At 46.0% G+C, this 14507-nt stretch overlaps 1 protein-coding gene across 4 annotated transcripts in view; it reads left to right on the plus strand.

Annotated features, from left to right (window-relative positions):
* Positions 1 to 14507, plus strand: part of DGKG (diacylglycerol kinase gamma) — a 214335-nt gene that overhangs the window by 144365 nt on the left and 55463 nt on the right. For all 4 annotated transcript variants that reach the window (XM_025375538.1, XM_025375539.1, XM_025375541.1 and 1 more), the window contains one exon: positions 5180 to 5270. In XM_025375538.1, the coding sequence (XP_025231323.1) occupies positions 5180 to 5270 (91 nt within the window). The remainder of the gene's footprint in view (positions 1 to 5179; positions 5271 to 14507) is intronic.

The raw sequence follows: 14507 nt of genomic DNA on the forward strand, positions 1-14507 counted from the left end.
TGCATTAAACACCTGCTTGGTACTTTGCATTTGCCACATAAGCCTCACAACTTTGTGAGTAGAAAATAATGTTCCCATTTTGTAGAAGAAGTGAAGGTTCAAAGAATTTAAATAACTTGCCCAGCCAGTGAGTGGCAAAGCCAGTCATGAACCCTAGCCTCTCAGCTCTCAGATGCCATATTCTTGTACAATAGAAGATGAAACAGACAAACACTCAGTGCCACATTCTGCAGCAATGGTCCTCCTACAAGGGCTAAGAGTAAAGTAGCTGGGGAGACATATTCAAAAGAGAAGAAGGAACATTGCACTCAGGCTCTCTGGTGGTCAGGGAGAGTGGGGACTGCATCTCCCAGCTCAAACTGCAGGGTACCACATGTCTATAGGCTTTTCCTAAAGGCTTTGGAAACGGGTGGTGATGGTGGTGTGCTGGTGATGATAAAGCAAAAGGAAGATGAGGCAGAGAAGAATTCGCTTCCATCTGTGAATGTCCTTGTTTGTAGCAATAAGGAAATCCTAGAGTAACCTACCAGTAAGCTTCTTCTGAGAACTGGTAGGTTCTCAGAGAAGGAGACGGTGTGTGTAAAATGTTTAGCAAAGTGCAAAACAAAGGGCCATGGGAATAGAATACATTCACTTCTAGCCAAAAATGCCTGCATTGAAAGAGGAGAAACAGAAGCATTTCCATTTTGAACATATCTAAAAGTCACATCCCTCATGGGTCAGAGATTCAATGTTAGGTCTTGGTGAAGCTATTAAAAGTGTATAGGCTCAGCCAGGCATGGTGGCTCACGCCTGTAATCCCAGTACTTTGGGAAGCCAAGGTGGGCAGATCACATAAGTCCAGGAGTTCAAGACCAACCTGGCCAACATGATGAAACCCCATCTCTACTAAAAATATAAAAACTAGCCGGGCATGGTGGCACATGCCTGTAATCCCAGCTACTCAGGAGGCTGAGGCATGAGAATCACTTGAACCGGGGAGGCAGAGGTTGCAGTGAGTCAAGATTGTCCCATTGCACTCCAGCCTGGGAGGCAGAATGAAACTCTGTCTCAAAAAAAGGGGGGGGGGCAGGGGCAGGGTCTTGCTTGTCTTATTCATCACTTATCTCCAAGCCCTATACAGCACCTGGCCCATAGTAGGGGTCCATAAATGTTCAGTGGATGGATGGATGAATGAAAAGATTAACCAAACACAAAAGTGTTATCTTCCGGTTACAAAGATGACTGCCACAGGAGAATCAATATCCTGTGCCCCTCTGTCAGGAAATGACACCTGCCATCTACATGCTGTCTAAGACAAAAACTTGGCCATCGCTGTGACCCCTCTTTTTTGTTCCGTAAGCTAAAATAACTCCTAAATTGTAGCATGTGACTCTCCCCTGCTCTTCCCTTCTAATACTATTGTCATGACCCTTGTTGAGGCCCTTCTCAGCTATCTCCTGGATTTCTACACCACCTCCAAACTATTTTCCAAACTTCCAGTCTGTACCTCTCTTTCCAGTCCCTTCTCCACAACTGGAACAGAATGATCTTTTAAAAACCAAAATCTGATCAGGTCAATACTGTCACCACCTCCCCCTCCCATACCACTTGAGGACGGTCCATGACTCCCAATAGAATTTTTTTTTTTTTTTTTTGAGATGGGGGTCTCACTCTATCACCCAGGCTGGAGTGCAGTGGTGCATTCTCAGCTCACTGCAGCCTCTGCCTCCCAGGTTGAAGCAATTCTCCCACCTCAGCCTCCCAAGCTGGTGGGATTACCGGTGCCTGCCACCATACCTGGCTAATTTTTGCATTTTTAGTAGAGACGGGGTTTCACCATGTTGGCCAGGCTGGTCTTGAACTCCTAACCTCAGGTGATCCACCTGCCTCTGCTTCCCAAAGCACTGGGATTACAGGCATGAGCCGTCGCGCCCCACCAGATTTTAAGATAAAGCACAAACCCCTAAGTGTGGCATGCCCATCCTTCACAGTCTTGCTCCTGTCTGCCTCCAGCCTTACCTGGCCAAGCCCTACCTTGAGTTCTGTGTCCCCTCCGGCAAGACTATTCTCTCTCTTGCCTGTCCCATGGCCTAGCTTCTTTGTCTGCCTGAAATGCTTTTTCTTCACCTTCCATGTTTGCCTTCTACATCCTTCTAAGAACTGGGTGTCTCTCTCACTACGAACCCCGGTGCCTGGTTCTTGGCTGACCACGCTGTGGTCTGCTTCCTGTCTGTCTTTCCCAGATGTCCAATGCATGGAATGCTATTTTGTTCTTTGTTGTACCTAGCACACCTTCTCTAGTCCCTGGCATGATGAATGTCTGTTGAATTGATGAATACTTCGTCTCACACCAAACCTGTACTTTCTCAGAAGTATATTAGCAATTAACATCACTTTGGCCAATTGTGTGACCAGTCAAGATAATCAATCAAGGATTAGGGTGTGGTATGATTCTGAAAAAATCTATTAAACTAGACATATGGGGAGCATATTTTTTTTCACCAAAAGTCAAGGCACATAATGTAATAAATATGATCACATTTTTTCTTGCCTGGAAAAATATTAATATATAATATCTGTAGCTACACATCCTTATTTGTCATTTTTGCCTCACTATGTTATCCAAATATGCCAGCTTAAGACACTGAAATAATAATAGCGAATAAGTAAGTAGCTGGCATTCTTGATGAGCCTTCTATACAGCAAGCCTATGTGAAGTCCTTTGCTGTCATCTCATTTAACTTTTCAACTACCTCTTGAAGCAGATATTTTTCTTATCTCTATTTTAGAGATGAGGAAACTGAGGCTTAAAAATGTTAAATCACTTGTCAAAGGTTACACAGCCAGCAGTGAATGAGTAGTCCGTTTGATCTTCTCAGTTATTCTGCGATGCTGACCTAACCATGACCTCTTAACCTTTATTAGCTCATCAGAAGAGCTACTACTGGGCAAAAATAGCTGTGGCTTCCGGAAACTTTTATTAAAACTCTAAATCTCCTGGCAATAACTTTCAAAAGTCATGATTCAGGCCAGCAGTGATATTTGAAAATGGAATCACAAGCAAGTCTCCTGGCTACAGAGATCCTCTTGCTGCCAAAAAGGAATGCTCAGCTTTGGTATTTATGACAATCTGTGTTTTTCCTGTTCCTTAGTCTTTTGCCATCATTGACTGTGGAAAGGCACTGACCCTCATTCTGTCCTCCCTGGAGAATCCTCTCCTTCAGGTTTAACTGGTTCTGTCCTTTTCCACGTTTTCATTTCACTGGAATCTACAGCAATGTTTCTCAGTCCTGTCCACTGACCGTTTGCATAATGATCACTTGGACACACATAAAAATGCACAATCCTGGGCCCCATTCCCCAACTGTCTCATAGAATCTCTGTAGATTGGAGTCCTGGAAGCAGCATTTTAATCATATTTCCCGGGTAATTCTTATAAATACCAATGTTTGAGAACCACAGGCACAGTCTCCAGGTCCACATGACTCACAGTATCCCCTGGACCAGCAGCACTGAAAATGAGGAATCTTGGGCCCTAACCCTAAACCACTGAATCAGAATGTGCATCTTCATAAAATCCCCAAGTGATTAGACATTCACATTACTGTGCATACAGAGAATCAGTGATCTAGAACAATGTTTCCCGCAATTATTTCCCATCATCATGGCATGCACAGAAAATGAAAATCTACGTATGGCGCACTGGGAATACAAATGAGAATGTTTGCCATGGCATTGGGGCTCAGCCTGTCCCAGATCCCACCTGGCCACTCTGCAGGCTGAGGAGATTGACATCCCAGGTATGCCTGTGCCACACACAGCACATGGGTTGAGAAGCACTGGTCTGCTTACAGTATACCCAACTCTTCTAACTTTGTTCATGAGGCATAATTCCCACAGCTTGCTTACTCTTACTCTCTTCATCATTGATTAGTTCTTTTCATGCATACTAAGAGTCAGAAAAGTTATTTCCCAACCAACTAGATCTCAGAAGTCTTCATACAATGGAAGAACACAGTCTCATCTTCAAGTTCTAGGTAGACTCTTGGGAAAATCTGCAGAAAAGAGTTGTGTCTACTATTCTGGAGAGTCATCTGCTACAACCTAAGGAAGATGAGGAAAAAATAAGAGCCCTCTTCCCTCTGAAGACTGCTCCTTTCCCCTTCGTCTGCAAACCTGAGGAGAAAGGATTAGCACCATGCAAGGTGGCATCCTCTCTTCTGAGTGCCAAGAAGAATGTGATTTTGTTTAATCCTTCCTTAGCAAAATCTGTCAGCTCGTAAACTGGACAGGTGTCCCTTCTCTTAGCCAACCTCTGATAATGGGGTAACAGTTGGGGTGGAAGGAATGGAATACCTTCAGAAACATTTCCTAGTGAGACCATCTGATCCAAAGCACCAAGTGTCAGGACACACCATCTGATTTTGCAAAGCCCCCAGCTACATGAGAACCCCATTGATTGATTTCTTTTTTTTCTCTTAAGGAAAAGGCTGAAAATTTTTAAAGCTTAAAGTAGTGAACTCTTACTATGAAGCAAATATGGCAAGGCTTACTCTTAACTGAAGGATTGCCATGGCCTAAGCAAATACATTTGAGGAAGGGGGGAGGTGATTATTACTACCAATCAACCCTTCTTTTTTTCTTGGCTGCAAATCTGTATCTAACTCTTGCCACTCTGCTTCCCCCAATCACAGCCTGGACAATGCAACACGCATTTTAGCTGGGTTAGTGTGGGGCTATCCCTCCTCTGTCCTAAGACTGCACATCCCTCAAGTCTTAGAAGAATCTTCCCTTTACACCCCAAACATACCCAAAAGAGAATTCTGCCTGAGTAATGGAAAGGACAGTGACCAGAGCACTGTATCGATATTTGCCACCTCTGGCTTGACTTCTCATAGAACTCTTTCCTTAATGCAGTTACAGAGACCTTCCTGTTCGGACCAGGAAGCTCGGGGAGCAGTTGGTAGTTCACCCAGGGTTGCCGTGATGTCTAAGAAATAAGTGGATTTTCTCTAAGTTCCGAGCAAGAACAGTTGGTAAAAATTTCTATTCCTTGATCATCTGATTAACAAGTGCAGAAAATGTAAGATTGGGGAAATTGCTGAAGGCTCGGACCTCCCAATCCAAAGAACGTAGTTATTTTACATGATCATTTCAAGTATGGAATATTGAGGCATCTCTCTGCTTTGTGGTCCAGGATGAAGAACAAGCTGTGGTACTTTGAATTTGGTACCTCGGAGACTTTTGCAGCGACCTGCAAGAAACTGCATGACCACATTGAGTTGGAGGTAAGTTCCCAAGTGGGGAGAAGGCTTCCTGGATCTTGGTTCCGCTCCTGGATGGTCACACATGCACAGGATGTATCCTCTCGGGACCTTAAGAGGTGACCCACAGCGTAGTCTGTGTTGTTTCTCCATCCTGTTCCAAAACACCTCCATACCCTCACTCAGAAGGCTCCAATGACCTGTCTAGAGAATCCCTGGGGGGCTCTGGAACTCAGAGGCCCCAAGACCCCTGAGCCACACTTCATTCCAGCCCTCAGCCCTCCTTCCATGGCCTTGCGATTGCCTCTTTTCTGAGAGGTAAAGTCTCCATTGCCATCAGCACAGGGAGAGGGGCTGCTATTGGAGAGACAATGTCCCAAGCCTGGTAAAAGTCTGAGAACTGGTGTTACAGGGCAGCAGGGGTGGGGAGTGTAGGAGCTGCAGCCAGACACCCCCCAGCTGATCTGCCTTGATTTTCACATCTGCTTCAAGGAGCTGACTCACAGTTACCCAGGGTCAGTTTTGTGGGTATGCAACCTTTGTGGTCACAAAATGTCCCTGTGCTTAGAAGGGCCCTTGGTTTCATGCTATTCTGTCACTCTCTTGCAATCCTTGATAATTTTCTAACAAAGAATCTGGCATTTTCATTTTGAACTAGGCCCCACCAATTATGTAGCCAATCCTGTTGGTGCACTTGTGTTTCACTAACTCTTCCGGCACTTGTAGGGGCCTGCCTCAGACAGTCTGCCTGCTGGCTTCCCTCCCCTAGTTGATAAGCTGCCCACTTCCCACCCTCTCACCCCACATTGGCTGGGCTTCGCTCCGGAAGCCATCTCATTGATGGCTATGAGGATAGCTCCTTGGTCTCTGGCCACCTGAAAGTCCAAACTTCTATGCACACCTGCTCCGTGGGACTTTACGCCTATTGGTTCTCTTGTCCAGAGTTCTTGCTACCGGGCCTACCTTCCCATGAGATTTAGGCCTATAGTCTTGTTTTCACTTGAGGAAAACAAGTGGAACAGGCAGCCAGAGAGTTCAGCCAGGGTGGGCTCCTCTTGGCCCACCAGCTTGGCCTCTAAACCTGCACTGTAATCCAGTGGGACCTGGGCCTCCCTTGGAGGAGGCGCATGTGGCCTGGAGCAGTGTAGGAACCCTGCCGGAAGGGCCCCTGTGCTCCTCACTCACAGGGAGTTTTCACAAACAAAACACGAAGCCAGAGGTTCTGTGCGGCTGCCTTTGACTCATCTGCCTGCCTCTCCCCTTCGGTTGCTGGGTTACCAATGCCAGGGTGGGAGGCGCCGATCTGGCTAATCCCCTGAACTTTTGGCCAGCTTGGTAAGAGGGCAGAGAAGCCAGGCGCCAGGGTATGTGTCCCCAGGTGCTACACAGAGAGTCTGAGAAGACGGTCCTCCTCTCTTGATGTGTGAACGCAGTGCTGGGAGCTGAGGAAGGAGGAGAGGCCTTGGCAGGGGAACCGAGTGTGGCTAACAGGGTTATGTGTGCATTTTTTCCCCTTGGCACGGCAGTCTGGTGGGGTCTCTTTAAATATACCACAAGTGAGGGACAGCCCTGGCCTAACCACAGCCAGCTGCAGGCGCACAGCGACTGCTTGTTCTCCCTGCAGCTGGCCTTGAAATTGTGCCCAGAATACAGCAACTTAGCTCCCCTGCCTCTGGCCTGCCCTCCCGGCTCCAGGCCCCACAGTCCCCTCTGGGTTTGAAAGACAGAGGCTCTTCCTCAACTGCAGAGGGGGCCTCGTTGCTAAAGACACTGGTGGCCTCTGGAGGGGGTGGGGTTGTTCACTGGTCTGGAGGGGGGGTGTTGTTGGGAGCTTTCAGAAGTACTTCCTGTTTTCCTTATCTCTCCATAATGAGTCTTTTTAGTATTTATTCATGAGGGTTAGCTGGGGGAGTGGGGCTGAGCATGTCATGTGATGGGCAGCTTCTGACAGCCCTTAGGATTAGGGCAGGCACCATTTCTGCATCCAGAGAATAGTGGTGGATGGTCTTGTGCCTTGTGATCCAGAGGGGGACTAAGAGAGACAGACGGGGGTGAGGCATGGGGTTAACAGGTGTAAGGAGACTACAGAGCCTTGCAGGGAGATGGGAGAGTGTCAGGGGCCTCAGGAGGAGCTGGTAAGAGCAGCTATACTAAGGGACCTTCTAAACGTGGTTGCCGCAGACAACAGGCCAGGCCTTTGAGAATCAGCACATGACCCACCAGGCCAAGGCCATCTAATAACCTCACTGAGGCATTGCTACTACATTTCGCCATCTTCAGTTCCCCACCACAGCCTTTATTTCAAAGTCACACAACCAACCCTGTGAACTAAGTAGTCCAGAGATTATTATCCCCATTTTATGGAGAAGCAAGCTGAGGCACAGAGATTTAGAAGGGTAAACTGGGCCAGGTGCGATGGCTCACACTTGTAATCCCTAGCACTTTGGGAGGCCGAGGCAGGTGGATCACCAGAGGTCAGGAGTTCGAGACCAACCTGGCCAACATAGTAAAACACTGTTTCTACTAAAAGTACAAAAATTAGCCAGGTACGGTGGTGGGTGCCTGTAGTCCCAGCTCCTCCGGATGCTGAGACAGGAGAATCGCTTGAACCCAGGAGGCAGAGGCTGCAGTGAGCCAAGATCATGCCACTGCACTCCAGCCTGGGCAAGACAGAGCAAGACACCATCTTAAATTTAAAAAAAAAAAAAAAAAAAAAATAGGGTAAACCGAAGGGAGAGAAAAGTCCAGTGGGACAAGAAAAAGTCATGTGCTTTGACTGCCAACCATAGCATGTCCTAATACACAATGACCACACAGTGAGGCAAGTATTGTCACATTTTAAAAATGAGGCTCAGGTGCATTCAGTTTCTCAACCAAAACTTCATTGCTGAAAACTGATAAGAGAAAAGATTCTAGGTCTTTTAGAGTGAATTTAGCTTGGAACCCAATAAATAGAGATTTACCTAACAGGTGCTAGAAGCGGTAAAGTCTTCAGCAGGAGGCACTGTTTCTTCCTCCTTAATATGCTGATTTCCTCTCAGCTCATGCAGCTGGGCAGGTGTGCTGAGAAATGCTTTGCAAAGAACAGAAGACTCAGTCCTACTTCTCATTTGAGGAAGGAATAGATTCAGGCTGCATCATAGGAGAGAGAGTCAGAGAGGAGGAAAACTGCCTTAAAGTTTGCAAAAGGTCTTCCCACACAGCGTCTCATTTATTTTGACGCACAAAACAGGCAGGGCCAATATTAATGTCCTCACTTTACGGATGAGGGAACTGAGGCTGACGGGTTCAGCGATTACAGGAAGGGCACAACTGTAAGGAACTTAGGGGAACAGACAGTGAAGTCTATTTCAGTTCTTCCTTTTTTTTTTCTTTTTCTTTTTTTTTTTTTTTTTTTTTTTTTGCCAATGTGGTAAAAAGTTGGATGGTGAAACTTAAAGCTCAAATGAGATACTGCAGGGAAGGTCTCCATTAAAAGCCATTCACGTGGCGAAGCATGGTGTCTCACACCTGTGATCCCAGCACGTTGAGAAGCCAAGGTGGGCGGATCACCTGAGGTCAGGAGTTTGAGGCCAGCCTGGCCAACATGGTGAAACCCTGTCTCTACTAAAACTACAAAAATTAGCCGGGTGTGGTGGTGCAGGCCTATAATACCAGCTACTTGGAAGGCTGAGGCAGGAGGATGGCTTGAGCCTCGGAGGTAGAGGTTGCAGTGAGCCGAGATTGTGCCACTGCACTCCAGCCTGGGGGACAGAGCGAGACTCCGTCTCAAAAAAAAAAAAAGAAAAGAAAGCCATTCATGTGATATGCAGGTGATTTCTCTGAGGCTAGGGGCTGTTTGAAAAGGAATAAGAGACTTAGTCTCATCTCTGAAACAAAGCTTGTGGCCAACTGGGCCAACTGGGCCAACTGGACAAGAGAGAAACTGAAGGGAGTCCACAGAACACACAAAAGCTGTTCAATATGGCACTTGCTTAACTAGTGCTAAGGAAGCTAGATCCAAAAAGTCCTGCAGAGCCACATGAGTCAAATCACCCCTGACCCAGTTTTTTAGGGCCTTGTGACTCAGGTAGAGGAGAAGGTGACTCTAAATCTCCTGCTCACCTGCAGACACTTGGCCAGGGCCCTGACTTGGAGTCACAAGGCCTGGCAGTGAGCCCTGGTCTGTGCTTAGGTTAAGCAACTTATTGAACTGTATATCTGAGCCTCAGTATTCTCATCTAAAAAATGGGGGGCATAGGGGTTAGTCTACCTCCTAAGGCCATTATTAGGATTAAAGTTTTCAGGGCTTTTTGTTTTTGTTTTTTTATGTAACTGGCAGTGGTGCTAAGTGCCTCACGGAATCTGCAAAGCAGCCCTAAGTGGCAGGTGTCATAATCATCTTTCCAGAGAAGGGGGACAGAGGCTGAGAGAAGGTAAGAAGCTCACCTGAGGTCCATAACCTGCGAGCGATCAGGTCAGGCTTCAAATCCAGATTTGCCAGCCACCTGAGAGTTTTGGGCGGTACTAGCACTTGAGAAGCTCAGTCTAGAGCAGAGACTCTTAACCAGGTTTGGGCATATCCAATCTCCTTATCATTCACAGTCTTTATTTTAACATTTCAGATAACGTTAAAAGCAGGAATTAATTCTTTCCATTTGTCAAAACGGGAGCATAAAAAAAAAAATTGCAAACGTTCACCCTAGATGCTGCTTCTATGAGACCACAAAGGAAGGTCTGTGAACCTGAGTGCTGTACCTGGAAACTGGGTGCTCCATAAATCGTTGTGGGCTCTAATTAAGAAGCCAGCCTGTCGGCCGGGTGTGGTGGCTCATGCCTGTAATCCCAGCACTCTGGCAGACTGAGGTGGGTAGATCACCTGAGGTCAGGAGTTCGAGACCAGCCTGGCCAACATGGTGAAACCTCATCTCTACTAAAAACACAAAATTAGCCGGGTGTGGTGGCACATGCCTGTAATCCCAGCTACTCGGGGGACTGAGGTAGGAGAATCTCTTGAACCCAGGAGGCGGAGGTTGCTGTGAGCTGAGACCATGCTGTTGCATTCCGGCCTGGGTGACAAAAGCAAAACTCTGTCTCAAAAAAAAAAAAAAGAAGCCAGCATGTCACCCACACCCCACCCTCACCAGCCCTGGTCTAAGGCAGTCTCTCAGGGTGCTCCTCTCTGACATCTCTTCCCCTCCAGAGGCTCTTAATATTCATTCTAACCTGATTTCACCTGATTAAGCAGGTGGGGGGTGGGGTGAGGGGGGCACACAGTGAGTCACCTCCCCCACCCCAGGCCCAGAATAACCTTACAGAGCTTTCTGGATGGGATCCTAGTTAGGTAGAGCAAACCAGACAGGCTTCAACTTGAGTACTTATTTTACATTTTGTAGAGATGTTTCATTTTACTGGCTAAAAATAAGAACTTACAAAATTCCTTGATTTTTTTTTTTTTTTTTTTGACAGAGCCTTGCTCTGTCACCAGGCTGGAGTACAGTGGTGTGATCTTGGCTCACTGCAACCTCCGCCTCCCAGGTTCAAGTGATTCTCCTCCCTCAGCCTACCAAGTAGCTAGGACTACAGGTGTGCACCACCACGCCCGGCTAATTTTTGCATTTTTAGTAGAGGCGGGATTTCACCATGTTGACCAGGATGGTCTCAATCTCCTGACCTTGTGATCCACCTGCCTCAGTGTCCCAAAGTGCTGGGATTACAGGCATGAGCCACTGTGCCTGGTCCAATTCCTTGATATTTAATCCAATCTTTAAAACAATATTCACAAGGGAAGGCCAGCCAGCTCCACTACTATGAACTAATATAAACTTTGATGGAGGGGAAGTAAGTCCAAATCTGGAAGCTGCTCAAAAAAAAAAATAATAATAATCTGGTTATCCAGTATATTTTGGGCATCTCTGCACATCAATTGCTCCTTTTAGTTGAGGGTTTTTTTGAATACAGAAAAGTCTTGAGAATAGTATATCAAATACTGCCAACTCCCCCTCACTCAGAATTGATATTGTCATCATTTTGTCTTATTTCCTTCAACTATTTTTCCTTTTCTTGTTGTTGTGGTTGTTGTTTTGTTTTGTTTTTTGAGATGGAGCTCACACTGTCACCCAGGCTGGAGTGCAGTGGCGTGATCTTAGCTCACTGAAACCATTTCCTCCTGGGTTCAAGTGATCCTCCTGCCTCAGTCTCCTGAGTAGCTGGGATTATAGGTGCCTGCCACCAAACCCAGTTAATTTTTGTATTTTTAGTAGACACAGGGCTTTGCCATGTTTGCCAGTCTGGTCTTGAATTCCTAACCTCAGGTGACCCACCCACCTCGGCCTCCCAAAGTGCTGGGATCACAGGCATGAGCCACCGTGCCCAGCCCCTTCAACTATTTTTCAACAGAAGAAATAAAATACTACAGATAAAGCTGAAGCCCCCAGTCTCTTCATTCTCCAAACTTACCTTTTCACTCACCTTTATGTTCTTGAGATCACTCCGTGTTAGTGCTGATAGAGCAGGTTGGTCACTTTTTTTTTTTTTTTTTTTTTGAGGAGTTTCACTCTTGTCACCCAGGTTGAAGTGCAATGTCACAATCTCGGCTCACTGCAACCTTCGCCTTCCGGATTCAAGTGATCCTCCCGCCTCAGTGTCCCAAGTAGCTGGAATTACAGGCGCCCATCACCATGCCCAGTTAATTTTTGTATTTTTAGTAGAGACGGGGTTTCGCCAAGTTGGCCAGGTTGGTCTTGAACTTCTGACCTCAAGTGATCAGCCCACTTTGGCCTCTGAAAGTCCTCGGATTACATGCATGAGCCACTGCACCCGGCCTGGTTGGTCACTTTTAACTGCTCTATGGTGTTGCATGAAAACCCAGCCACTATCTGTGAGGAGGAGCAGAAATGGGAACTCTTAGACCCTGCTGGTGGGAATAAGCCACTTTGGAGGGCGGTTCGTCAATACACACCAAGCCAAAAATGCATTTATAGCCTATATGACCCAGCAAGTTCTTCTCGACATTGATCTAGAGAGTTTCTCACACATGAGCATGGAGGTGCAATGCAACATTTTTTTATTACGGCAAAATGGAACCAACCCAAATGACTATGTTATTCTAACACTTTAAAAAGGCAGTGTGAGTGAACGTACTAAATGCCACTGACACTTTAAAATGGTTAAATTTTAAAATTTTTTAATAAGCACACTAGTCTGCTCTGCCACCCAGGATGGAGTGCAGTGGCGCAATCTCAGCTTACTGCAACCTCTGCCTCCCAGGTTCAAGTGACTCTCCTACCTCAGCCTCCTGAGTAGCTGGGATTACAGGCACACACCACAACGCCTGGCTAATGTTTGTATTTGTAGAGATGGGGTTTCGCCATGTTGCTCAAACTCCTGACCTCAAGTGATCCAGCTGCCTCGGCCTTCCAAAGTGCTGGGATTATAGCCATGAGCCACCGCACCTGGCCAGTGCCATTATTTTTAAAAGAGAGACATCAAGGACTTCACAGGTGAGGTACCTTGACTAAGTTCACCCAAACCAGTATGTGCAGAAGAGAATTCACAGCTCATAAGCTCCAGCTGTGGGCATTCTCTACTCTGTCTTAGCATCCACCTGCAGTGCTGCATTCTCTTAAACTAGAGGGAAAGAGGTCTTCAAGTCTTGGTCTCTCCTGATATGATCTGAACCTTCTTCTCAGCTACCAGAGGTAGAGCCTTTTGCTGGAGTAAGGAAGGTGGGAACTGACTGACGGGCAGCCCGTCCATGCAGCCACAGTGGCAGAAATGGAAACATGCATGGGGAAGGGAAAGTTGAGAAGAGCATTAGAAGGGATTTTGAGTTCATGGAAAATAAGAGGGCCAACCTGATTACATAGCAAATCCTGAAGTCAAAAGTAAGGCTAGAATGGTCCTGAGAGAGCTCCTCCTTCTAGTTTATTCCCTTCCTCAATCCAGTCCAGCAGCTCCCTCACTCCAGCACCACCTTCACTGTGAGACCATCCAAGGCAGCTCCTGCCAGTTCTGGTTGCTTCTTCTTGCCCATTCACCAGTTCTCACCACTTGGTTTCTTTCTGCTTCCTCCTAATTGGTTTCTTTCTGCTACTCCTAATATGTGTGCTAACCTCTTTTCCTGATTACAAATGTAATCCAAATTCATGGTAGAACATTTTAAAATATAGAGGAGCAAAAAAGAAAATAACCCCCAATCCCACCAACCAGGAATTAGCACTGTTACAACACTGGCCTCGTTTCAGTCTTAACATCAACCCTTGTTTCTTTAACATCAGGCCTCTTGAGGACCTCTATGATTCTTTGGCTTATTACATCTTTATTCATTTTTAAATGCAGCTCCATCATCCCCATCTCTGTCTCTTTCAATCACGCGCCGACTACAAGTTTCCTTCACCGATGCATAGAATCATTCAGCTTACCAAGGAAAAACTGTTTCCGCCAACTTTCCCTTACAGAATTCCATTGTTTGCTTGCAGTTTCTGGCACATAAAACTTTTTCTCTTTCTTAAATGACCCTCTTTTTTTATTTCTTACTAATGTGCACCCTGCAGTTCACTTCAAGCCTCTATTCATTCATATGCTTTTATTTTCCTGTTCTTTTCCATTTCTTTTGTTCTTTGTGAATTGCTTTGATTTTCTTTTGTCTTCAGACTCCTGGCTCTATCTACTTTGTGTCTTCCGTGGACTTGGGAATAACTTTTAAAGATTACGTTTTATGCCTACATTTTCCCAAAGTAATTGTTGGGGGATATGCAGCATGTTTAATAGATGGGGCCCAAGAAAGTCTCAGGAGACCGAAGTTGGGAGTCATGTGATTCAGCATGCTGGGTCAGAATGTGCTCCCACAATACATTTTTTTCAGGAAGATTGTCTCAGCCAACCTCTGTCCCAGCCCCAGGAAGCATAAGTCTTCTACCACCAAGGTCCCTTACTAAAAGAATTAACTTTCCCCAAGCAATGTCTACCAAACAAATGCATCTTTTAAGTAATAATAAACTCTGAGGCCCCGTCAGTGGGAAATGACCTAGGCTTTTTAGAATATTCAGAGGAATTCATGATCTTCATCACCACACCCGGGAGATTTGGGAGCCTCAGAGAAGAGAAACATTACAATCCTTTTCTTCCTCTACAATCACAGGTTATTAAACAGAATATTATATACAAATATGTCTTGTTGGCTATAGTGGATATGTCTGTTTTTCTAACTTATCCTGTGAGGTCCTAAACTGACTAATCTTAGTCTTCACTAGAAGAGGAATTAAGAAGGTAGAAGAATTG

The sequence above is a fragment of the Theropithecus gelada genome, chromosome 2 (assembly GCF_003255815.1).
Source record: "Theropithecus gelada isolate Dixy chromosome 2, Tgel_1.0, whole genome shotgun sequence".
NCBI lineage: Eukaryota > Metazoa > Chordata > Mammalia > Primates > Cercopithecidae > Theropithecus > Theropithecus gelada.